At 47.9% G+C, this 24,061-nt stretch overlaps 1 protein-coding gene across 5 annotated transcripts; it reads left to right on the top strand.

The window, feature by feature from the left end:
- Positions 1-69: 69 nt before the first annotated feature.
- HORMAD2 (HORMA domain containing 2) lies at positions 70-24,021 on the top strand. Of its 5 annotated transcripts, none has more exons than XM_027665489.1 (13): positions 70-173; positions 2,923-3,007; positions 3,795-3,972; positions 4,937-5,000; positions 5,973-6,009; positions 7,254-7,274; positions 7,954-7,980; positions 9,298-9,365; positions 12,368-12,519; positions 13,047-13,300; positions 13,453-13,561; positions 14,613-14,677; positions 23,683-24,021. In XM_027665489.1, exons 2-13 carry the CDS (start codon positions 2,963-2,965, stop codon positions 23,797-23,799), a joined length of 1,137 nt encoding a protein of 378 aa, XP_027521290.1. In that variant the 5' UTR covers positions 70-173; positions 2,923-2,962; the 3' UTR covers positions 23,800-24,021. The 5 variants fall into 5 exon arrangements, with proteins under 5 accessions (XP_027521290.1, XP_027521294.1, XP_027521292.1 ...); XM_027665491.1 differs by having other exon boundaries at positions 71-173; positions 3,828-3,972; XM_027665490.1 differs by lacking the exon at positions 70-173 and adding an exon at positions 1,437-1,569.
- The last annotated feature ends 40 nt before the right edge of the window (positions 24,022-24,061 follow it).

The following is a 24,061-nucleotide window of genomic DNA, read 5'->3' as shown; positions in this document are numbered from 1 at the left end:
GGCACACACAGACACAGGGTCAGGGACAGCGGCACACACAGACACACGGTCAGGGTCAGGTCTCCGCCTCACGGCCGGGCCGCCCCACCCCGCCCGCCCCCAGCACCGCCCAGGCCCGCGGGTCCGGCGGCACCGCGCGAGGGGAGCCCGCGGAGCCGGGGAGGGCGGAGAAGGTACGGGAACGGCCCGGCCAGACCGGGGGAGGCGGAAAGCACGCCTCAGGGGGAGCCCCAGCACCTCAGGGGGACCCCCAGCGCCTCAAGGGTGCCTCAGTGCCTCAGGGGACCCCCCGCGCCTCAGGGTTCCCTCAGCACCTCAGGAGCTCCCGTGCCTCAGGGGAACCTCCCGCGCCTTAGGGTGTCCCTCCGCTCCTCACAGGGCTCCCCAGCGCCTCAGGGGGACCTCAGATGCCCCAAGGGGACACTCGTCTGCCTCTGGGCTTGCCCCGTGCCTCAGAGGAAGCCCCCGCACCTCGGGGGTCCCTCAGTGCCTCAGGGGTCCCTCAGGGTTGCACCTCAGGGGAGTCCCAGCGTCTGAGGGGCTCCCGCGCCTCGGGGCACACTCCCCTCCGGCAGCTCGGGGGGTCCCTTCGCTCCTTACAGGGCTCCCCAGCACCTCAGGGGGACCCCAAGTGTCTCAGGGGGACCCTCCTTTGTCTCTGGGGTTTCCCCCGTGCCTCAGGGGTCCTGCAGTGCCTCAGGGACAGCCCGCGCCTCAGCACGCGGCTCCCGCCCCTCAGGGAGTCCCTCCGGAGCCGTCCCTCCGCTCTTCACAGGGCTCCCCAGTGCCTCAGGGGAACCCCCCGCACCTCAGGGGGACCCCAAGTGCCTCAGGGGGACCCTCCTCTCCCTCTGGGGCTTCCCCGCTCTTCAGAATAACCCTGGCGCCTCAGGGGTCTCTCAGTGTCTCAGGGGTCCCCCAGTGTCTCAGGAGTCCCTCAGTGTCTCAGGGGTCCCTCAGTGTCTCAGGGGTCTCTCAGCACCTCAGGGGTCCCTCAGTGTCTCAGGGGTCTCTCAGTGTCTCAGGGGTCCCTCAGTGTCTCAGGGGTCCCTCAGTGTCTCAGGGGTCTCTCAGTGTCTCAGGGGTCTCTCAGCACCTCAGGGGTCCCTCAGTGTCTCCAGGGTCTCCTGCGCTTCAGCCCCACCACCTCTTCCTTCCCCCCGTGCCTCAGGGGGACCCCCCCAGCCCCTCAGAGGTGCCTCAGCCCCCTGCACCTCAGGGACCCCCAGTGCCTCATGGCAGCATCAGGTGCTGCCATGCGAGGGGCAGGACCTGGCCCTGTATGGGACACAGCCACTCAAAAAAAAACCCCAGAGACACCCCGAAAACAGACTTTTAACCCCATCTTTGGAACCATGGCATCTTTTAGGGGCTGTGGTGCCTCAGATCTCCAACATCAGGCACGAGGGGAAGGGCTGAGGGGGCAAAGTCCTGCGAGGATGGGGTTACCTGAGAGTGAGGTATTAAATTTTCCCATTTAATATTAATTTTCTGATATTTGGTGATAAAGTGGCTGCTGAGTGGTTGAGCACTGGAGTTCCAGGGTGCCTTCTGTCCCCTCCAGCCCAGGTAAGACACTGATGCTGAAGTCTTGTACCTGAACGGCCAGGCCAGAGTGGATCATCTCAGTCTAGGTGATGTTTCCTCTGCAGTAAATCAATATTAAGTATGGTATGGTTTAGAAAACATGTTTTCTTATCTCTTTGTTTCACTTAAATCAGCTCTATTTAGCTAATAACCTCACATCGTAATAACACATTTGTCTGCCTTGATTGCATTCCAGTCCTGCTCGCAGTGCCTGGGTAAAAAAAGCTACTTTGCTAAAATATTTAACACATTAAAAATTTTGCAGGTGTGTATTTGTTTAAATATACTTTTATAGCCGTAATCTGTCCTCATTACTAATTGAAGCACTAAATTTAGCATAAAAGCTGTCACCATGTTTCAATCAACATGTCTTAATGACTGCCAACAAATGGAAATGAGGCTTCCATGGGAAAAAAAGCACAAAAGGTACAAATGCAGAACAGGGTTGGATCAGCTGAGTTAATAAAAGCCCACTGCTGGCTGCGTTAGGTCAGGATTTAAATCAACCCCCTGTGTTTATGCTATTATTTTGATTGTTACTGGGAATATCGACTGGCTGTGGACTCTGGTGACCTGTTGGTGGTGTTTCCTGTCATTAACATCCCCTGTTAGTAACGAGATGTGGAGATCTCCCAGTGAGTCATTTTTCAAAGCAGTAAACGCATGCCTTGTTAATTCCAGCTAATGGAAGTTTTTAATCAGGGTGTCAGGTGGTGCTAAATCAAGCTCCTCACCCGAGTGCGAAATGTGGAATGTCCACATTATTGCCTGTATCAATCAGCTCCCCATTCCTGTAAAAAGAATATTTTCCTCTTCAATCCAGGCTTGTCTAACAGGCTTTCACTGAAACTATTTGGACTTCTCTCTTTTTTTTTTTCCCCTTTTTTTTCTCCTTTCAAGGTGTCCCAGAAGACTCATTCCTTTATTCCAGCCAACACTGTTGTTAGTGCTTTTCCTGCTTACCCTTGCTAAAATATTACCTACTATTGGCAGGCCTCCAGTTCTTTCACATTCCCCCTTCACAGTTTTTAATGGTTGTGGGAATTAACATTTGTGGTTTGGAATATGAGAAATGCATTTTGAAGTGACTGACACCAAGTGCAGTCGTGGCCCTGAATTTCAAACACTATCGATCATTTGGCAGTGAACGGGGAGTTTTCGTGCTCTGCAGACTCAGTGCCATGGAGTCCCTTGGCTTGCTTTGCTTTAGCTGTCCTGGCTGGCAGTTAGCTTTCAGACCTGAATAACCTGAAGAATCTCATTCTTAGTTTAAGAAATATGAGAAACAGCAAAAACTGTTTTTTCCAGGTGTCTCATATCTTCTTTATTTTTCAGCGTTTAGTTACAAGTGGAAGGCAGGTCTTTGAAATACAGGATGGCTACTCAGCAGCTAGTCAGGCAAAAGAAGAAGTCCTCTAAGGTAAAAACCCTTAATTATGATGGTACTGACAACCTTAGCTCTCCGTTTGGGACCTGGCACTCCTGTGCCTGTGGAGGGAGGTGGGAGCACTTTCTGCTGTCTGCACTGTTCTTAGTTGGATTATTTCCAATTCAGTGAGAAACAGCGTGGGGCTCTGCCGTGGTTTGACTCAATAAATACAGGCTCATTAGGTGTGCACTGAGCTTTATTAGCAGGAAGAACAGCAATAAACTAATAAAAGAACTTAATTTAGTGTAGTGTCCGCTGCATTGTTCATGTCAACATCACACAGTGTGTATTTACAGTAGCTCCAGGTGCAGCCATGTGCTGTTCACTGCTCAGAGTTAAAATCACTCTGAAACCTGGGGGTGTGCAGCGCTGGCAGCTCAGGCTGCTGTCAGAGCTCCCAGGCAGCTGTGGCAGTTGGCACAGCACAGTTGGCGTGGCCTTTGGTACAGCAGTGAGTGCCACACCAGCCCTGGCACTTGGGTGACTCTGCAATTACAACTACACACTTTTTCTAGGGGTGGTTGTCTGGTGAGTGCCAGCGTTGGTGCAGTGGAAGGGGTGAGAATGTGGTAAAGGGGAAAGTATGTCCAGCCAGTGCAGTCTGCACCTAAATAATGATCTGATGATCACTATCCTAAAAACAATCCCACCCACCTTAGGCACGATTCTTCCCTGTGCAGCTTAAAAGACCAGAGAAATGTTAAAATGACATTTTTAAGTTACCCTCTCTCCACCTGCTGTGAGTTGTTTCTAAATATAGTCCCTGTTTTCACTACAGTGGTGCTATTTTGGCCTTGCCCTCCTCTTGCAGGAAGCAGTGCTGTTCCCTGATGCCATGGCCACGGAGCCGCAGTCTCTGGTGCTGGTGAAGAGGCTCCTGGCCATCTCCGTGTCCTGTATCACCTACATGAGGGGGCTGTTCCCAGAGAGCTCCTACGGAACCCGCTACTTGGATGGTAACACCGTTTGTGCTGCATTCTTATTTCTGCTCGCTCTCTTTTAGCTGTAATCTGCTTGTTTGTTAGGGAGTTGGCCACAGGCCTTCTCAAGTCTGGGTGGAGACAGTGCTTCTGAGAGAGAGCACGGAAGACCTAAAACTCCTGGCTTTTCTGTCAGTGTTTCTCTTCTTTTGAAGTCATTCCTTGGCATTGCCAACCCTATGAGTGAGTGACACAGGGGAGTGACTTAAAAATCAGAATTTTAAAAAAAATTAACTCTGATTCCAATCATGGCCAGTCTTTGTGAACGAAGATTTGGGAAAGGTCTTTACCCTTCGAGCCTGCGCAGTGGATTTTTTAGGTGAGACGCAGCGTGCACTGAGCTGAGCCCACCCTTTAATCCTAAGGTTCATCTGCCAGGGCCAAGTGAGCTTGGACAGTGGCAGTGAGGTCCTCAGGACGTAGGTTTGTTTATTGTGTTTTATTTTCCTTTGGATTTTTGAACCCTCAAGGTTCACACTGAGATTCTCTTGTGAGATTGAAAGTGCATTTTCCACCTTGAATGCCTGGAAACACAGTAGAAGGAGCTGTGTGGAAAATCTTAACAGAAGTAGTTTATTCTGAGCACAGTCATTTACCTCATACGGATGTTGGCGGAGTCTGAATGCAGAAGGGAAGGTGTTGTTAGGGAATGGTGGGATAGGATGGAGTGGAGAAGAGGAGGGAGGAGAGGATGAAGCTGCTGGTGTTTTGAAATTGAGCTGTAACTTCAGCTCTTCTTCCGGGAGAGCCCTCAGAGCAAATGCAGCAATGAGCTTGTGTCAGCCCAGCTGGGACTCAGTGGAAACCCAACATTTCCGCTCAGGAAGGACCTCCAGATAAAGCATTTTATCCAAAAAAGGGGGGGTGACAGGCTTAGTTTCAGTGTTTGCCCAAGAGCTGTGATAAGGATTGTAACCACGTGTTAAATCTGTTTTTGCAGACCTGTGTCTAAAAATTCTCCGCGAAGATAAAAGCTGTCTGGGATCATTGCAGATAGTCAAGTGGTAAGTGAGTAACAGTGAAACCAAGACAAGACTGTGCTGAGCATGGAGACATCTGCCCCTGCATTCTTCTTCTTCCTGAACTGGAAAACATCGTGCCCGGTAGCGCTGCCGGTGCCAGGGGAGCTCCCACTGCTGCGGGGGGTGCTCGGCCCTGCGTAAGCAGGACAGAATTAGCTGACCCACATCATGTGAGTTCAAGGTCTGTGGAAGTGTTGGCTGCAGTGAGGTCATGGTCAGGCCCCAGAGCACACGCAGCAGTGGAGGTACAGAGAGAGGGTTGAGACAGTCATGAGATCGATCCTGTTGTTGTTTAGTCTTATCTGGTTTCACTTTGATAGGGATTCTTGCACTTGTTTTTCAGTATGTGCAGTATTTTTTTCCTATAAGTACCCCCCAGGTTTTCTTCAAGATGTGTTCAAGAGTTGGCACATTCCCAGCAAGCAGAAAAACTGACTTTGATGTGCTAAGGAGATACCTCGCTGCACATCCTTTCACTCCAAGAGCAAATATCTGGCTATTGCTACTTCAAATAATATTTACTGCTTTGAGAAAATCCATTGCTGTAAACTATGCATCAGATAACAAAGATTTACAAGACCATACATGTTCAGATTCAGCCAAGCTCTGTACAAGGCTGATGGGAAAAGAGCCATCAGAGCTCTGGCTGGGGAGCTGGAACAGAGCACTGAGCAGGGAACCACTTTGGCCTCCAGTCCTTGTCTTTGTCAGGATTCAAGTGGGCTCTGGTCTGACAGGATAATATCCCAGAAGTATAAACAGTGCACAAATGCAGAAGGAAGGACAGTGCCTTCAGGGCTGACCTGAAAAGGACTGTGCAAACCCCAAATGTTGTCAGTTGTGTTGTCCTAATTCCAGAAAAAAATGCCCTTTAACCCGTATCTAATGAGTGTGTGTTTACAGATCAGGAGATAAATACTGCTGGTTAGTATTAACTTGTTTTTTCCCTGGCAGGATTCAAGGTTGTTTTGATGCTTTGGAGAAGCAGTATGTAAGTTTTTCTTCACATTTTTTACTGGAGTTTCCTATTTCTTCGTAAACTATTGACAAAACTATCTTTCTGCTGTATTTCTGTTACAGTCTCTCATGCACACAACACATCTTTATGGCCACGGGACAGGGGGGAGACCCTGCCCTGAGTATGAGATTTGGGATTTTATGCCTTGAGCCCAAATATTGACCACTGTTGCTGTCTAGGCTCATCTGTCCATGGTGTGGTAACTAATTTGCAGCTTGCAATGGATTTCCCTCAGTTCTGTGCTCTACATTTGTGTTCTCTAACGTCTGATAGAGGCACTGCCAGGCAGAGCTGAGATCTTGATCTCCTGCCCTGTTTTCTTGACAGAGGTTCTGTGCTTCTGCTCTCCTTCATCTCCTTTCCCCTTCTGCTCATCTTCTCTAACCCTCCTGGCTTTTTTCTTGGGCTCAGAATTTACTACTTTTTTGGGGAAAGTAATTCATCCAGTGAGGTGCGCAACCGGTTCCAGGACAAAACCAGTAGCAAGAAATCATATTCCTTGCTGATTCTCCCATAAAATCTGCTCTGCACAGGAGAAAACACCAGCTGCTGTCATCTCTGTCAGCAGTGTTCATCAGCACAGCTCCTCCAGCTCGGATGGAGTGCTGGTGGTTGTGGCACTGATGATCTGGTGGGCTCTCAGACGTCAGTACGACTGTCAGTGTGCACAGGGTAATTCACAACGTTGTGAACGCAGTGTAGTGCTTGCTGACAGCTCTAGGAGGTCCTTTGCTATTTATGAGGCATAAATTAATTGTTGTTTGACAAGGATTAGGGAAAACCTGAGGTATTTAATGGGTATTTTCAAATTGTTTTCAAGAGCAGTCCCATGTACGTTTCCTTGCTCTAGCATAAATATCTTTGGAGAGCTTCTCAGAGGAGAGCAAATATTGGTCGTCAGTGGAGATAGGTACTCTTGCAAAAGGGTTTTAAATCAGCACAGCCTTTGGGGATTTGTTTAAAAGGAGCCCCGTGGGAGCAGGCTGAGCATGGAGCTGTTTTTTGGGGAACTGCAAGTAAAGCCAGACGAACTGGCCACTAGGTGTTGCTGATGCAGTGCTGGGAAGAATCTGCAAAACGGGTTTTAACTCCTCGTTCGTTGAGTGTATCTATTCCTTTGCCCTGTGTAGGCAGTTAGGTTTTGATAGGACTTGCTTTTCTTTGCCCGCTGAGGTTAGATTTTCATTATGTGTTTTGTTTTACTTTTCCCTCCTCAGCTACGCATGGCTGTCCTTGCAGTAAGTAGATGAATACAAAGTAGTTTTCTTTCCCCTCCCCTGCTTGAAAGAGATACAGAGTCAAGGTTGTGTCAAACCATTTGTGCCTTTTTTAAGGAGAAGCCAGAATGTGTATGATTTTTAATAGAGCTATGACCTTTATCAAATATGGTGTGAAGTTCAAGGCTGTGTGGGGATGTTTTTCTCAGCATGTCCCACTCCTGACTGAGGCCTCACATGCATCCTTAGACTCTGAGAAGCACTTTCATGTGATTCCTGTCATGGAAGCTCCTCTTCGTTTCCCCCTGCAGAAGTGTCCTTACTAATCTGATCCTGGACAAACCACACACTGGTGGTTCCAAGACAGCCATTGGCCCTGACCCTCTGTAAAGCTCCAGGAGCTTTCTCTGTGTCTACTCTGTGCATCATCTGAGCAGTTAAATCTCAGTCAGTAGTTCCCTGTGAGGGTTGGAATGGGAATTAGCCTCATTCCTCCACAATTGCACATTAGTTGTCTTCTACCTGTCTTTGAAGTGGTAAGTATTGCCTGCTGATAGAGGAAAGCTGTTTCTCAGCCATTCCTTTCTCTGATCCCACGCTAAAGATAGTCCAGTCTCTGCTGTAAACTGAAAATATCATTGTTAGTCACTGGTTCAAGTTGTCCTGGGGAGAATGCCCTCACTGTGCTTTCTTGTAACAGATTTACACCAATCCCAAGGAACCGGAGGTAAGAAAGAGTCTTAATTAATCTTTGAGGCAACTGCAGCCATGGGTGAGTAGATCTGTATTCAGAGTGGAGTCGTGGGCTGAAGTTCCACCCTGATGTAGCTGCTCGGTGACCTCGTTTCTGTCCTTGTGCCTTCACTCCAGAGTGCCAGCTCAGTGAGCTGGATGGGGATCAAACACCAGGCACCAGGCTGTGGGCCCACCAGGGCCTCAGGCAGGGGTGTCAGCAGGCAACTAATGGCCATGTTTGCCCTTTTGGTTTAGTTTCCCAAAGAGAAAGAATGAGAAGTTCAAAATAATTCATTTATGAGCCACCTTTTTAACAGCCCTGGTGAAAAGAGCCGTGTTGTCGTGCAGAGAGGTGTAGGACTGAAGTCAGGAATCCCTTCAGACCTGGATGGATGTGCTGTGTACTGCCTGTCCTTGTCCTTTTGGTGTTCCCTGTTGTGTTTCTGTTTTGTTACATCTGTCTGGGGGATGCAGATGGGGGGTGTGATCCCTAGTGAGGGTCTGCATCCATGCTGGAGATCAGAAAACAGCTGTAGCCTCTTCGCACCTGAACCTGGTTCCAGTTCTGCTGTGTGTCACCTCAGCATCTGGGGACAGAGCAGGAGTTTAGTTGTGCCAAGACTGGGATTTGTAAGGAAGGCTCAGACTTAAAAGCACAGCTGAGCTCCTACTAATCAACCTCGTTGTCTCTGGAAAAAGTGAATTATAGGCATGGAATTGGTCTACAATAGATCCTTTCTCCTGGGGGGGAAGCTGTCTGTTCTTCCTAATTGTTTTATTCTTTAATCCTTTTAAATGGAAAATCATTTTGTTTTTTTGTCTCCCTCAAAAAAAAACTTCTGAGACCGGTGAAATTCAGCAACTGTTTCCCATGCAATATTGTTTGAATTTCCTTGTGGGAAGAGTCCTCTAGACCTTTGTGTCCCTACAGAGCACTGGGCCAGGCTTCCTTATGACACTGATCACCCGTGCAGCTCCCAGTTTTCCTTAACAAGGGAGTGTTGGCTGGTCCTGGAGCCTCACCAGAGACTGAGGCTGGGGAGTCAGGCCCACGGAGGAAGTGGAAGGAGGAAGCAGGAAGTTTGTAATTTTGTTGTGATTCTTTCAGTGCTAGGTGAGATGTGGTTGTTAAGAAAATTTACCAAAGCCCGTGCAAGCAATAATGGGGTTAAAGCTGTCATCATGTCATTAAGTTAATGCTGTGCTCTGGCAGAGAGTGTGAAAGGACTGCTGAGCTCAGGACACATCTTTACCCTTGTTACTCAAAGTGACCCATTTTTGCTTTTCCCTTCTCTTGTTACCTCTCTAGGTAGTGACTGAACTGTACCAATTCAAATTCAAGTATAAAAAGCAGGTGCCACAGATGGACATCAGCAGGTAAAGGTTTGGGTTGGTTTCTCAGGGTTACACTGAAAACTGGTTATGAAGCATTAAAAAGCCACACTTTATGGTTGCCCAGAGAAGCTGTGGACTCCCCATCCCTGGAAGTGTCCAAGGCCAGGTTGGATAAACTTGGAGCAACCTGGTCTAGTGGAAGGTGTCCCTGCTAATGGCAGAGGGTGGGAGGAGCTGAGCTTTAAGGTCCCTTCCAACCCAAACCATCCTGTGGTTCTGTGGTTCGAGCATGTCCAAGTTGCTGAGCAGCTGTAAATACCCTCAGAGCTGAGGATATTCGCCCTGCAGGATGCAGCCTGCTGGGAGGATGAGTCGAAACGAGGTTATGTAGCATCATGAGGCCCTCCAAGGGCACCCGGGCTGAGCTCAGGACAGTTGGTAGCAGCGGTGCCTCATCAGGGGGTGATGCAGAAACCAGCACAGTTCCTGAGCTTGCTGCTGTCTCAACTGATTCTTCCATTTTCACCACACAGCCTCGTGCTTTCAAAGGGTTTGATCCCTTTTTGTCCCCATGATCCTGCACCCAGGGTTTTTTCCCTTGGACATTTGCATACATGTCTTCTGCTTGAGCAGCCCTGCGTGGGTGACCCGAGAGAACTTTCGCTTATGATGCCTGAGTTGATGGTGCAAAACGTGTGGCAGGAAGCAGCAGCTCTTTGCCTCTTTTTGCCACTCTCTGTTAGATATTTAAAGCTGTGCTTAGTAGGCCACAATCCTGTGGAGTTTCAAATAAATACTATCAAAGGCCGTTGGCTGCAACCAAAGCAAAAAAAAGAAAAAAAATAATTGACCTGTTTTCAGTTTATTCTGCAGTTGCCATTGGTGAAATCTTTGGGCCTGGAAACCTGCCTGTACAGCAAGAGAGCTCTGCTGTCTTGTGTGCTCCTCAGGAAGCTCCTCTGCTGTACTCCTGGAGGCTGCCTTTAGCTGCTCTCTCTCGAAACACATCCAAATAATTTCTAGTATAAGGCAAAATGATCTTCTGTTGGCAGAATCTGAATTATCTCAGTGTGGAGTGTCCTGCTGGCTGTGCCCTCTGTTTCTGCTCTGAAGCTCCATTGTCCTCACTACACTGAGGGGAAGAGGAGATTTGGGATTTGAAAGATAATAGATGGCCCTTGAGTACTTTGGGTTTTAATCAGCCTTACTCATTAGTTCCCAGAGATAAGGACAGTCCCCAAATGGAGCTCAGCATCCCTCGGAGTCCATCTTGCTGGCCAGGCAATCTTGGTGTTATGTTTGTATGTGCTCTGAGGTTCCAGAGCCCAGGGCACCAGATTCCTGGGCTCTGCTGTGTTTCCTCAGGGACTGGCAGTGCCCTGGCAGGCTCCTGCATGTCCCTGCAGTCCTTCGTAATCCGATGTTCTGGCACGGACCAGAGAATTGTGTCATCTTTGCTGTCAGCTCCCTCGGCTGATAACACTGCCTTTTACACCTGCAGTGCTTGCTGTCATGTGCAAACCTGGAGTTAATCATTCCAGGAGAGAGGTTTTGTGGGTTTGCATCATCACATCCGAGGGATAAGGGGAAGTGTTCCCCTAAATGGTCTTTGCTTTATTTTATATGGATTTTAGAGGAATTCTTGCCATAGATCCCTGTCCTTCCAAGGTTCAGTTCCTTCTGCTTCTTGACACACTCCTGCATCAAATTCACAGTGTTATTCCTGTATTGAATCAGTCCTTGACCTGTTAATTCCTATGGAAGTCTCATTTCTTTTTTTCTTGTGATCTTTCCCCTTGCCATTTCTGATCTGCTAATCCCACAACTTGTAAAGGTGATGGATATTCCACCTTAGGCACTGCCAGCATTTCCCTCTCACTTGCTGTACATTTCTGAACATACAGGATTTAATCTAAGACCACAGTGCACATCTAATACCTTGGAGTTTTGCTGTTGACAGTTCAGAGTCTGCCAAACCGTCCCCTGTGTCTGTCAGCAGTTTGACTTGATGATCTTAGAGGTCTTTTCCAACCTAAATGATCCTATGATTCCATACTCTGGGAAGTCAAGCCACTGTGTTTTCATGACAAGCCAAGAAGCTTCAGCTGGAAGGGGGAATCTGTCTTAATGAAGCTGTTCTTTGCTGTGGTTCAGTCAGATTCAGCCCTGGGACCCTCTGCTCTCTTGGGTCACTCCCTGCTTTTGAAGCAGTTTGGGGGATTGCCTTAGGGACCATCCAGCCTGTGTATGGGGCCACCCACCCATGTCAGGGGTCTTCCCAAAGATGTAATGAAGGAACCACATAGTTTTATGGCCCCTTCTCATTGAAAGTTAGGGAAGTTCAGGTCCCTTAGTCACATAGTGATTCATCTGGGCCATCTAAAGTTGGTTATCTCATCTACCTCTATAGTCAAGAGAAACAAACTCCTCCAGATTGCGATTCATCCCACTCATGTCACCCGTGGGTCTCAGTCTAGACTGTTTGCTTAGCCCAGCCAGCTGACATTTGGATGGGTGAAGGAGGGGAGAGGAATGCCCCTTCGTCACTGCTGAAAAATGTGCTTCTGAGCTCGTTTTTCTTGCATGGAATTGAGGGAGAACATGCGATTCGCCTCTCTTCAAACTGCAAAATGGACTTGAAAATAGCCCCTGTGATGAATCGGCTTTAGATTGGATTCTCAGCTCATTCCTCTCATTCCTGAAATTGCTTAGGTGAAAGGCACTTGTTTTATGGGCCTTTGATCCAATTTAATCATGTTGAAACAAGTGACTCATGACATTTGTATAATGGGGTCTGTTGCCCCAGCTCTGAAGTCTGTTCAAATGTAAATGTGAAGCCTTTGAGTCCAGAGCGGGTTTTCTGAGGATGCCAGCCCATCCCTGGAGCCTGTTTCACTTCCCTGTTTAGCTGGAAATGACATAAAGACATTGTAGCTTTGTCACTAGTGGTTTCAGACAAGTCAGTGGGTGCTCTGTATGTGTAATTAAATCGTGAATATTCATGACTGAGGATAACAAATCTGTTATTCTTCTTCTGGTTGTAGCAACCACAGGGAGTTTGTGACTGGGCTGTGCAGCGAGGACATCAAACAGGCCAGCAGGCTCCTGCTCCGTAAGCTCTACCTGCTCATGCAGAACCTGGGGCCACTGCCCAATGACATCACCCTCACCATGAAACTCCTCTACTACAACGATGGTAGGTGGGGCAAAATTCCCTTTCCATCAGTTTCTGTAAGAAACGAGCCTTGTAAAGTAATTGAAGCACAAAAAGTTGAGATGGGAGCTCTTGGCTGATAACAGTGAGAAATGGTGTAACACAGTAAGTCTGAGGCACAGGGATGGCAGATGCTTTTTGAGAAAGGTGTCCATGTAAGAGGTACAGACATGCACTGTGAAAGGAAGACATCCCTCTTTCCTGGGTTTTTTTTTGGGGGGGGGGGGGTTGTTTTTTTAAGGAACAGGCACTGTCAGGTTCTGCTCCAGAAACTGAGCACTTAAATGGTATCTCAGCATCCTAAAGTCATTCTTTCTCTGAGCTCCCCAATAACATTTGCTCAGCTCATTTTCCCCTTTGCATTCTCTCCCTTCCTCCTGAAAAAAAACAGAATATTTTTAGTAGTTGATGTTGCTCAAGGCTGGTTCACACTTGTTATTTCTGAATCAGATTTGGGAGAGCTGGAACTCGGTTTCTCTGACCCCAGTGGGTTCCCTCTCCCTGTGCAGTCACTCCCAAAGATTACCAGCCCCCCGGCTTTAAGGAAGATGCCAGCCCTGGTGACCTGTTGTTTGGAGGGGATCCTGTCAACCTGAGAGTGGGCTCAGTCTCCACCGACTTCCACCTCATGAAAGTGAGAGTGATGACTGAGAAGAAGAGGGTGAGGAAGGCTCACAGCAAGCTGATCCAGAAGAGAAGCCCTACTGAGATCTCCCACCAAGGGTTAGACTGCGAGGAGGAGGAAGAGGAGGGGAGCACCAAGGTATAGAAATAGCTCTGTTCAGTTCTCACTGCAGGAACGGAGTTTATTTAGCAAAACCCTCCTTAAAAGAAACATTTTGAGGTTTATGGATTTACCACCTGGCCATATTTTTTAGACTATGCTATTAAAACAACACATCACCTGCTTTACAGAATCACCCTCTCCCTGTCAGCGTAGATTCAAGTGAGCATGAAGGGAACAAAAATAACACCCACCCAGGCAGGAACGTGGAAGCACCTTCTTTGTGCCTTCAAGATACAGGTAAATATCCAGTTTTGAAACTAAAGGGGCTTCTGCTCCTGACTGTATCCCAGCATAATATTTAGGTTTTCTCACTCACGTTGAAATGGATAAACTGAGCTTGTTTGAATTTTGTGTCAGATCAGCCTGAACTGTACTGAAGGTCTTGTGTAGGCTTGGTTTGTTAACAGAAACATTTAATTTTGTATCAGTATCTTCCCACCTCTTTATCTCAGCAGTTTCTTTCAGATATGGAGGAAATGGTCAGATCATCAAAACTGTGTTACATTATCTCCATGTTCACCAAAGGTCTTTAGCTGTTACAGTTTGATTTTTGCTAATAACTTCCATATGTGAAAATACATGAAAGAAAAGCCTCTTCTCTCCCTTCAAGTATCCCAGCCTCTGATACACCACGCTGTGTTTGACCTTTGAGGCTCTGGGATATAGCCTGTGGAACAATACCACCTAGTGACAAAATGGTAAATAGCATTCCTGGGATGGCCGGGCAGCAGGATAAAGCAGCTTCTCTGCCTGTGGAGTCACCTTTGCAGGTCTTTCTCCTGCGGGTTCTCCAACAACTAATAACAACTCATCCTGCCACCTTTGGCACTCTGGGGATATGAACAGGATCCTCCTCCTCTAACAGTTGCCTGTTCTCATGAAACTGAGGTGCTTTGGAGGCCCCCTCAAATTTTATTGAAACTGTCTAAAAGGTTAATAATTAGTACCCAGGGAAGATCTCTCCTCCTTTCCCCCACCCCTCACACTTAGAGCACAGGCTCTAAGTTTGTTGCATAAGCTTTGTTTTCTTAGAAACCAGGTTAAAATGCAGTTTAAGTATAATTGATAGAGGTGCTGCAAGCTGATGTGATGCGTGTTCAGATGACACTTAATTCTGACACCTTTCTGGGAATAAACTGCCAGTGCTGGCAGTTCCTGGGAGCAAAGGTTACACAATTTCATGGAATTTTGCCCCAGTGGTTTAGTCAGGCTTCTGGATTGGTTTGGTTTTTTTTTTTTCTCCAGTTAAACTCTTTAAGTTAATTTTGCTTTGCTGTTTGGATTGCAGGTAGAAAGAAGAAGACAGGAATAAAAGAGACAGGCAGGATGCCTTGCTCAAGGGCATCCCAGCAGGTGAGGAAACTTTAGTGGTTCCAAGATATAGCAGGGACAGTGGAATTCATTGCCAGGGGTCATTGTGTCGTTGAGGATGCCACGAGATTCACTAACATTAGTGGATTTATGGTGCAGGATCACAATACATAGAGGCTACAGAGTGTTGGGCCAGAGGGATATAAGCATGAAGTGGGAAGAAGCTTTCCATGATCAGCTTATTTCATACATCTAGTACCAGAAATGGGTTCTGTTCCCTGGAGTTGGCACTTGTGAATCACAACACAGACTAAACCCATCCCTGTCCCAGCCACGCTGCTTTACCTGTGTGTGGGTTTGGGTGAAGGATCTGAAGTCACCACCCTATTTTAGGTTTGTCTGTTGCCCTACATGGTCTTCACCTCTCCTGTCTTGCTTCCAGACTGTCTTTACCTGTGAGTCACAAGTACTTACTGAATCCTATCCCTTTTTGACTACCTCTCTGAGATAGGAAGAATTATCCCCTGGGGGTACTGATCTCTCTTTTGGTGGTTGTTGGGGCAACCCAAAGAGCTGGGGTAGGCCAGACATGTCATCTTAGATAAGTGATGTAAAGTTAATCCCATCCTGAGGGCTGCCCAGGCCAAACCCTGAGTCACAATCAGAGCCCGAATTCATGGGCATGTGCAGAGGTTTTCTCAGTGACAGGGCAAATCTCTGAATGCCACCAGCCTTGCCGTTTGATCCTTCTCCCATTCAAATTAGTTGAGAATCATGTGAGCTTGAATGGTCAGAAACTGCATCTTTACAGGGTAAGTTAACGAGAGTAGGAAATTGCTACTAAAATTTTCCCCGCCTCTGTTGAAAAGAATCCCGGGGTGTCTAACCCAGACAGCAACTGCAGACTGCACTCACCGTGTCATTCCAAAGGCATCTGCGAGGTATTTGCCTTGACTCTGGATCTTAGAAATGAACTTCTGTGCCTAGGCTGGTATTTTTCAAACTTTAACCACATTTTTTTTTCGTGTCACATCCTCCGGTTTCCTTCTCATCATTGTTTATTCTGTCGTCTGTGTGAAAACAGGAGCCTTTTTTGTTTGTAGCTCATGGTTGTCCCACTGATTCATGCTCTGACCTTCTTTTGGGGCTGTCACGATGGTAAGCAGAGGACCAGACACTTCTCTCTCTCACTCTCAGCATGTGAATTTCATTAAAATTCGGTAGCAGGAGTGAGAGTGTCTGAAGGTGGTGGAAACAGCATTAGTTGCTGAAAAATGGAAGGATCACTTTATCCATCATATGCTTCCAAAGACTTTTAAAAAAAAATAATCCCGAGCCCTCTGCCTGGTAGATTCTGCGTGGGAGAGGGTTTTCTTAAAAGTATTCTTTGATACTATTTTTAAAACCTCATTACTTCGAAGCTGGCTAATATTTCACTGGGTTTAGGGAAAAACAAAGTCAAGGCAGTAGTTAGAATCATCACTGTAAAACCTGTGCTAATAAAAATTTGACACTCTTTTCCATATGAGAGGGACTTTCCCTTCTTTTCTGAAGGAAGTGGTTAAAACAAATGACCATTGTGTATTCCACTTGAATCAGGAAACCAAGCTGATGAGTGAAGTTTGTCTTAAAAAACGAGGAGAAGCTTGGGTGGATGGGAAGTCTGAGTTAGGTGTTATCTGACAGGGTCAAGTACAGGTAAGATGGGTTGGAACAGACCTGTTGGGCTGTGAGTGTGAACACCTTGTTGCTGTCCAGACACTATTAATAGTGTTTTCCAGCTGTTGGGTTGGGGTGTGGATACCAAAATTTTCTGAACTCACCAAAACAATTTGGAGTGTCCCAGAAATAGCTGTCTGCACAAGGGTTTGATATTCAAGAAGTTCGAAACCGTTACCCACAGTCACAAGTTGCTTCTGGAAATGTGGGTGAACACATTTCTGCCCTTCATCTGGAGTGAATCCTTCTGATTCCTTGGTTACCAAAAATAAAAACTGTGCTGTTGGAATTGAGTTTATTGGTCACTATCTTCCTGACCTATAGCTCTTCAGGAAAACCAGGAATGAAAGTATTAAAGGCTTATTTTTATCTAATCGACATGGGAGAGGCGGAGGATGCGGATCTGCCAAAAGAGGAGCAGCTCTTCCTGCCCAGTGAGAACTGGAACTGGACTTTGGGAATGGCCACGGAGAGTCTCTGGCAGGGCTTTGCAAATTGGGGAAAAATTTCCATGTACTCCACTGGCTTGTTATCTGCAATCTCATGATTGATGATCCTTGAGATCAAATGAGAGATTGCCCTTTTCCAGCAGAGCATCTCTGTGCTTAATCATCCGGAGTTAGACACCAGCATGTAAATTAGCCCACCTCTGCTGGCTTCAAGAGTGATTGCATCAGCCAAGGATTTGTCCCCCCGTGTTATGTTTGTGCATCTTCCTATTTTTCATTGGAATTCTAGGAGTTGGGAAGAGTTGGGGAAAATAGGGAATTGCTACCCATTGGTTTAACTTGTAGAAATCTGCTGATGAGAGTGAGGTCCTGCACTGACTTGGAATAACTTCTTGAGTTCTTCAGCGAACTCCTTTATCCTCTTGTGAATCCTTTCATGTTCTTGTCCTGAAAATTGGTTTTGGTCAGCTTTGTCTTCGTGTAAGCAAACATGCTGCAGTGGAATGAGTTTGGAAGGAAACAGAACTAGAAGATGAGTAAAATCTGACCATGTGAACGCCTCTGCAGGCTTTTATCTCCCATCAGGAAGCTGTGGGCTGAAGTTCTGGGGTGGTCCTTGGAGCACAGCGAGGCAGCCGTGCAGGGAGCCTTGGATCGCCCTGCGCCGGAGCCGGGAATGGTGTGGCTGGATCAGCACAGCACAAGGCAGCTCTGCCTCCCAAGTTTCTGGCTTCATTAGCTACCACCAGACACTGCTCCTGCTGCTACACTGGCCGTGCTTATAGACTGCTGTGGGACATGAGGAACGTGCTGACACTTGGCATTGTGTGGACAGAGCAGTTGGGATCAGTGCTAGCTCAGGGGTGTGCTTGGGAATTCTCTGCCTGCTGGAGCCCTGCTCCTGCCATGTGGATCAGCTCTGCTAACGGGAGCTGTCTGCACTGGGATGTCTGGGGAGACATTCATACCTAAGGGTTGTAAATCAGTGCTGGTTTAGCCCTCAGAGGACAGTCTGTCTGGCCTCCAGCTGCTGCTCCTTGGCTACCTGGCCATGGCCTCTTTCTCCAAGGGACTGTGACAGTGATGGAAGCCAGCATGGAAACAGAGTTTCATGGATGACACAGTAATACCTGTTGTGTTTGCCAGGGATCAGTATCCTGTTGGTGCCCAGGGTCATGGTTACCCTGATGGAGACCTTAGAGCCCCTTCCAGGGCCTAGAGGGGCTCCAGGAGAGCTGGAGAGGGACTGGGGACAAGGGATGGAGGGACAGGACACAGGGAATGGCTTCCCACTGCCAGAGGGCAGGGCTATATGGGATACTGGGAAGAAATCCTTCCCTGTGAGGGTGGGGAGGCCCTGGCACAGGTTGCCCAGAGAAGCTGTGGCTGCCTCTGGATCCCTGTAAGTGTCCAAGGCCAGGTTGGACAGGGCTTGGAACAACCTGGGCTAGTGGAAGGTGTCCCTGCCCTTGACAGGGGGTGGGAACAAGATGAGCTTTAAGGTCCCTTCCCATCCAACCCATTCCATGATTCCTGTGCCTCACTGAGCTGCCATGTCCTACACAGCTTCTGGCTGGAAGTTAAGGTCAGCACAAGTGGGTTCAATTGCAAATAATAGCTTGGAGATCAAGACCTTTGTTGTCTGATCTTTCCCAAGCAAAGCACGTCCAAAAGTGCCATGACAGGAGGCAGTTGAAGGGTGAGACCTGCCATGTGCACAGCAATAGTGAAACATTTTTCTGTGGCAATGTCATTATCTTGAACTTTTGCAGAAAAGAAAAAAAAGAAGCAAGGTTTATCTCTAACTGTCCATCAAGAGCTGTATCTGATGAGAAGTTCCCAGAACATTTTCTCCTCCAAACCAGCTGATGCTACACAGACCCAAGCAGTGAAGAGAGAAAGATTCAGAGATGAGCTTTCCTCTCCTTCCTGTGAGCTCAGGCCATTCTGGGAGGAGTGAGACAGGGAGGTCAGGAAATTCCTGGCTTCTCTCAGTTCACGTCAGATCCTCAGCTGTATCTTGGGGCCATTCATCCCTTCCATGAGTTATCCCTGTCTAGTGTGCAGGAAACAGTTTCCTAGTGATCTCTGAGTGCAGAGGTGAGGCCCATCACCCCACAGATCCGGGGAGGTTTAACCCTTGCACCCTCAAATTCCCTGACAGCTCCCCTGGGGACATCTCTGGGAAGATGTGGCGCTTCCGTGCTGGCTGCCATTCCATATATTCATACTAGCAACCAGACCCTCTGGAGAAATCCACATAAATTAAGGTTGGACAGATCTAATATCCCAGGAGGGACTGTTGGGTAGCAGCCTAGTAGGCAGAAGGAGTGTCCATGGCCTTTCTCCTCCTCAGTGAAGAATTCCAATGCTGGAATCATACAGAGGAAAGCTTCTGGGTTTGGGAAGTGGGTTGGATTGTGATCCAGCAATCAGAATGTCCATCATGGAAGACTACAGTGTGATTGAGGGCCCTGGAAGAGATTAGTAGGAGAGATAGTGATAATTTAGTCTTTCAACAGGTATTTTTTAAGCATTTTTTTTAATATTCTGGAAAAATCTGTTCATTAGTCCTTTAAAAGCTACAAGACATACGAGGTGCAGAGCGGGCTGTGAGACAAAGAGATGGAGCTGAATGGCAAAGGTTTGAGAGTGAGCTGAGGAAAAGGCAGGGGCCTGGTGGGAGTCACTGATGTGTTAACGTGGCTTCCTGGGCACAAAAACGTGTCCGGTTTCCACAGCAGTGCCACAGTGAGGCCCACCCGTGTCAGCTGTCTGTCCTGCTAACCAGCAGGAGTGTCCCCCACGGGTACAGAGATGAAAGTCAGGAGTAATTCCACTGATATCAGTGTGACCCCATTACTGGAAACTGATGGGAGCACAGTGCTGAGCCCACAGAGCTGCCTCTGCAGAGCCAGTGAGGCTGGGAGGGGAACCAGGGACTGAAGTGTCCAACCAACCTGCTCAAAGCACGGCAGAGGAACAGGGCTCGCAGGGCCTTGTCCACTCCAAGGATGGAGACTCCACAACCTCCCTGGACAACTTGTGCCAGTCTTTGGTTGCCCTCACGGTAAAAAAATAAGAAGTTTGTCCTTATGTTTAAATAGAATTCCTTGTATTTCCCTGGAAGTGTCCAAGGCCAAGTTGGACGGGGCTTGGAGAAACCTGGGCCAGTGGAAGGTGTCCCTGCCCATGGCAGGGGTTGGGACTGGATGAGCTTTAAGGTCCCTTCCCACCCAAACCAGTCTGTGGTTCCATGATTCTGTGATTCAGTTTGTGTCCATCTCCTGTCCTTTCACTGACACTGTGATGTGTCCTGTGAACTTTGATTTTCGCTGTGCTTGGGGAGCATGGAGCAGCCAGCTGTCAGGGAGCAGGTGGGAATTACTGCCCTCACCAGCCCACACCTCAGCTCTTAGGGGACCAATTTAAAGAGTCACTGGCTTGATTTTTGAAGTGTCAGGAGTTTGCTGTGCTGTTGAGTCAGTGGTAGCTGCAGTTGAAATCGCAGGATGCCTCAGGCACTGGGTCACTCTCATTCTGGTGAGAGTCCCCTGCATGAACTGTGTGTTGCCCTCACACCTGAGGGTCGCTCTGCCTTTTTTCAGCAGTTAAATCTTGTATCTCAGTCCTTATTCTTCCAGCTTGCTCGATGGAACTGCACTTCTTTTGACATGAATGTGCTTCTGAATTTGTCGGGGTAGTTACAAGGTACCAAACAAAACCCCCCGTGTCCCGGACAAAGGGAACATTTCTGAGGGCAGAAAATTTGCCAAGTGCCAAACCTCAGCATGAGGCAGGCTGGGGACAAAGAGGGACACAACCGAATGCTCTTGTGCAATTTTAGCTGCTCTGCATAAGGATGCCCTGGGAAGCAAAAACCACGTCAGGACAGGAGAGCTGTAAATTTGCCTTGATTTATGCTGGGAATTTTCGGCTGGAATACTTGGGGACACTGGGGATTGCAAACTGGGTCCTGATTGTGTCTATCTAAGAATAGCAGTGTGGCTGTGGTCTGCTCATGCTGTTTGGTCCACCAGTCTGCCTTGGGAAGGCTTTAATCTAAGTCTAATCTATTTTTAGCCTGATATCTCCTCCAGACAACGCGCAGCTGTCCTGAGCTCTATGCCAGAAATTAGTAACACTTGTATGATTCACAAGTGAGCTGAGGTTCTACAGAAGAATTCCTGCTGCAAAGTGTTACTTTTTTACACGTACTGTAAAACAGGAGATTCAAAGCCACTGTGTGTTCGTGGTATGACCCAGACCCTGAACTCCTCCTGGGACTCAGAGTCAGGAGGTCATGGATCTGTTCCTGCGTTTGCTACTTGATCTGGACTTGTCCCATCTGTCAGCATGGTCCCTGTGCAGGGTGGGCGTGCAAGAGCCTGCACCTTGTCCTACCTGCTTTTACAGCAGCTGGCTCATCCCTGGAGCTGGGATTGTGTAAGAGGAAAAGCAGCCTTCACACAGTGCAGGCTCTGCCATCGGTTATTCAACTCAAGCATCCCAGTGCATGGGAAAAATTAGAACTAATCAACTTCTGGAGGCTTTGATTGTATGTTTAGTTGATGGGAGGGATTTCCTGCTTCTCACCACACCGTTGAAGAGGTTTACTTTCTGGTTCAAGTCAAATAAACATACATAGAGTCTGACTTAATCTCATTTAGAGCGATGTTTCTGACGAAGAAGCTGGAGTGTTTGGTTAAGGATGGGAGCTGAAGTTGGACATGGGGTCTGTTCCCGGCTCCAAGTTCCTCCATGAACTTGTAGCTGGGCAGGGACAGGCCAGGGCATGTTGTCTTTGGTGAAATACCTCTCCCTGTTGACATCTGATTCACTCAGTAGATGAACAGTGCTTGTCTAGAGCCCTCGATGGCTTCCATGGATGTTTTCAGTCCTCATCACAGGTTCCTGTGAGGTGCTCGTGCTGCCTGTGGTCAAGGGCAGGAAAACTGGGGAGAGTTGGAGTGTGAGCAGCTGCTTGTGGCCTCAAAAGTATCCCATCCGTGCAGAAAATTTGGGAGGAATGGCAACGGGGGCAAATCTTCATGGAGGTGCTATCTGGGGAAGATCCGTTCCTCAGTAGAGGAAATAAAAGCACCAGCTCTTGCTAATGCTGTTTAGGCTAAAATAGGAGAGCTGCCTTATCCAGGTGACTGGGGCCGGGAGACTGGGAATCATCACCCTGCTTTGTTGTGTGGCCAGCAGGACAGGGACAAACCCTGCAGCTGTGTTAGCACTGCAGAGGCTCTGGATGCAGCATTTCCTCCTCTAGGCTCTTTCCTTCAAGAAAAGGAAGCAGACAGGTTAAAACCATGCCAGGGAGGGGAAATTAAATATCTGCCTAAAATGCCCTTTGGAGCAGCTGGATATCAGGTGAGGAGCTGCAGCACAGACCCACTCATCCCCCTGTCCCTGGGCAGCGTCGGGAGCTCTGTCAGCCCTAGTGTGCAGGATGAGGGAGAACCTGCCCAGCCCACTTTGGCACATTCTTGTTTTTAGGGAAAGGAAAGCGTACTTTTTGCATTAAGCAATATTGTGTTGCTCATCATGAAGAGGAGGGAAGAGGGGAAGAAAAACAATTTGAAACAGTCTAGAGAGGCGAAGGGGGGTTGCTTCAAAGTCTTTTGCTGTTAATCCCTAATCAGAGCTGTTTCACACATTAGAGAGCCCATTGCTATGCAGAGATTGCCGAAGCCTCAAGGTCAGAGGGAAAGCAAGCCCTGGTGACGTGAGCGGGGAATTCTATAATGACCACATCTTGTAATCTGAAGACCTTGTGCTCATCCCCACGATTCATCCTGGAATAGCTCTTCATTAACTCCTTGTGCTTGCCCTGCCTCAGTTTCAGGATTCCTCATGTTTTGCAGTGACACTGGAGGGAGGGACTCCTGCTCTGGGGCAGGAATTTGGTTAGCACTCCTTTCCCTCTCCATTCACCTCACTGTCATCCAAGTGAACTTTGTTTTGGAGGCGAAGCTCTGTGCTGTGGTGTGTCCCTTCAGCTCAGCTCCAGTGAGAGAGGTCACATTGCCAGACTGTGCTTCGTCCCTTCTGGGTGGGCAACAACACACGTTGCTCTCAGCGGCTCCAGATTATTATTGTAAAAATGCAAATATGTGACATGATAAGGAGGATAAGTGAGTTTGTCCCCTGGCACAGCCAACACTTCAGCTGTCATCCTGGCTGTCCATCTCCCTGTGGTCTGTCTGAAGTGCCTGTTCCATTGACTCATTTATATTCTCACATAGACTTATCTGTGTTTTTTAACCTCTTGGTTTGTAGGCTCAGAAGATTCTTGGTGGAGGTTTGTGTCTTTCTAGAGGGAAGTTAAGCCTTCTGGAAAAAAGCTTGCTTGGCTTAGTTATTTTTCACAAAGTCACAGGTGGTTTCAAAGTCTGAGATCGATCAGCTTGTGCTGAATTCCCTGATGTACAGAGGGACTGTGTGTCTCCTCCTTACAGGCTCTGACCACAGATTTGACCTAAGTGCCCCCCTTCCTTTCCATATGCTCTGATTACCTGAGGTTGGTGGAAAAGCCAGTGCCCTATCAGCTATTATATTCCTCCAAGACCTCCTTGTTCTGCTATTTTCTGTTGGCAGTGAGAAGGTGGGTCCTGTTCATGTGCCACCAAACCCATTCCCTGTGCCTGAAGCTGAACCTGTTGCTTGCACAACTCTCACAGTCCCACCAGTTCCATCCAGTACTCCAGTTTTGATTCCTTGCCTAATTGCTTTTCTGGAGAACAGGATCACACTGAACCAAGCCAAGAGGATCCAGGCACACACATGGCAGTTTTGGAAGCTTTACTTTTTGACTTGTGTAGCAGGAGCCTGCTCCGTGAGAATGATCCCTGTTTCTGATGGTTCTTGCAGATAAACCTCCTGAACCTTGCCTTTAGCCAGGAAGAGGTAACAGGACCTGAGAAGAAAAGGAAGGTCAGTGAACCAGAGAAGCTGCCTCTGAACAGCAGGAAATTATGTTCATTCTGACACAGAATACGTTTTGGAAGGTGTGAGTTTGCACTGTCATCTGACTGGTGCAGACCTTTCCTTCTCCCAGTGTTTAACCCTTCTGCGTGCCCTGTGTATTTGTGAATGTTTGTCTCGTGAAAACTCTGGATTGCAGAGAGACAACAAGCCCCATAATTGTCATGGCATTGTCAACAACCAGCCCTTGTTTGATGTTATGAAGTTGAGGATTTATAATTCTGTGCCAGTGGTGTCTGTGTGCTTCTTTCTGCCTCCTTCCCTC

The sequence above is a fragment of the Corapipo altera genome, unplaced genomic scaffold (assembly GCF_003945725.1).
Source record: "Corapipo altera isolate COAL_440 unplaced genomic scaffold, ASM394572v1 151, whole genome shotgun sequence".
Lineage (NCBI taxonomy): Eukaryota > Metazoa > Chordata > Aves > Passeriformes > Pipridae > Corapipo > Corapipo altera.
This window is presented reverse-complemented; position numbering and strand designations above follow the sequence as displayed.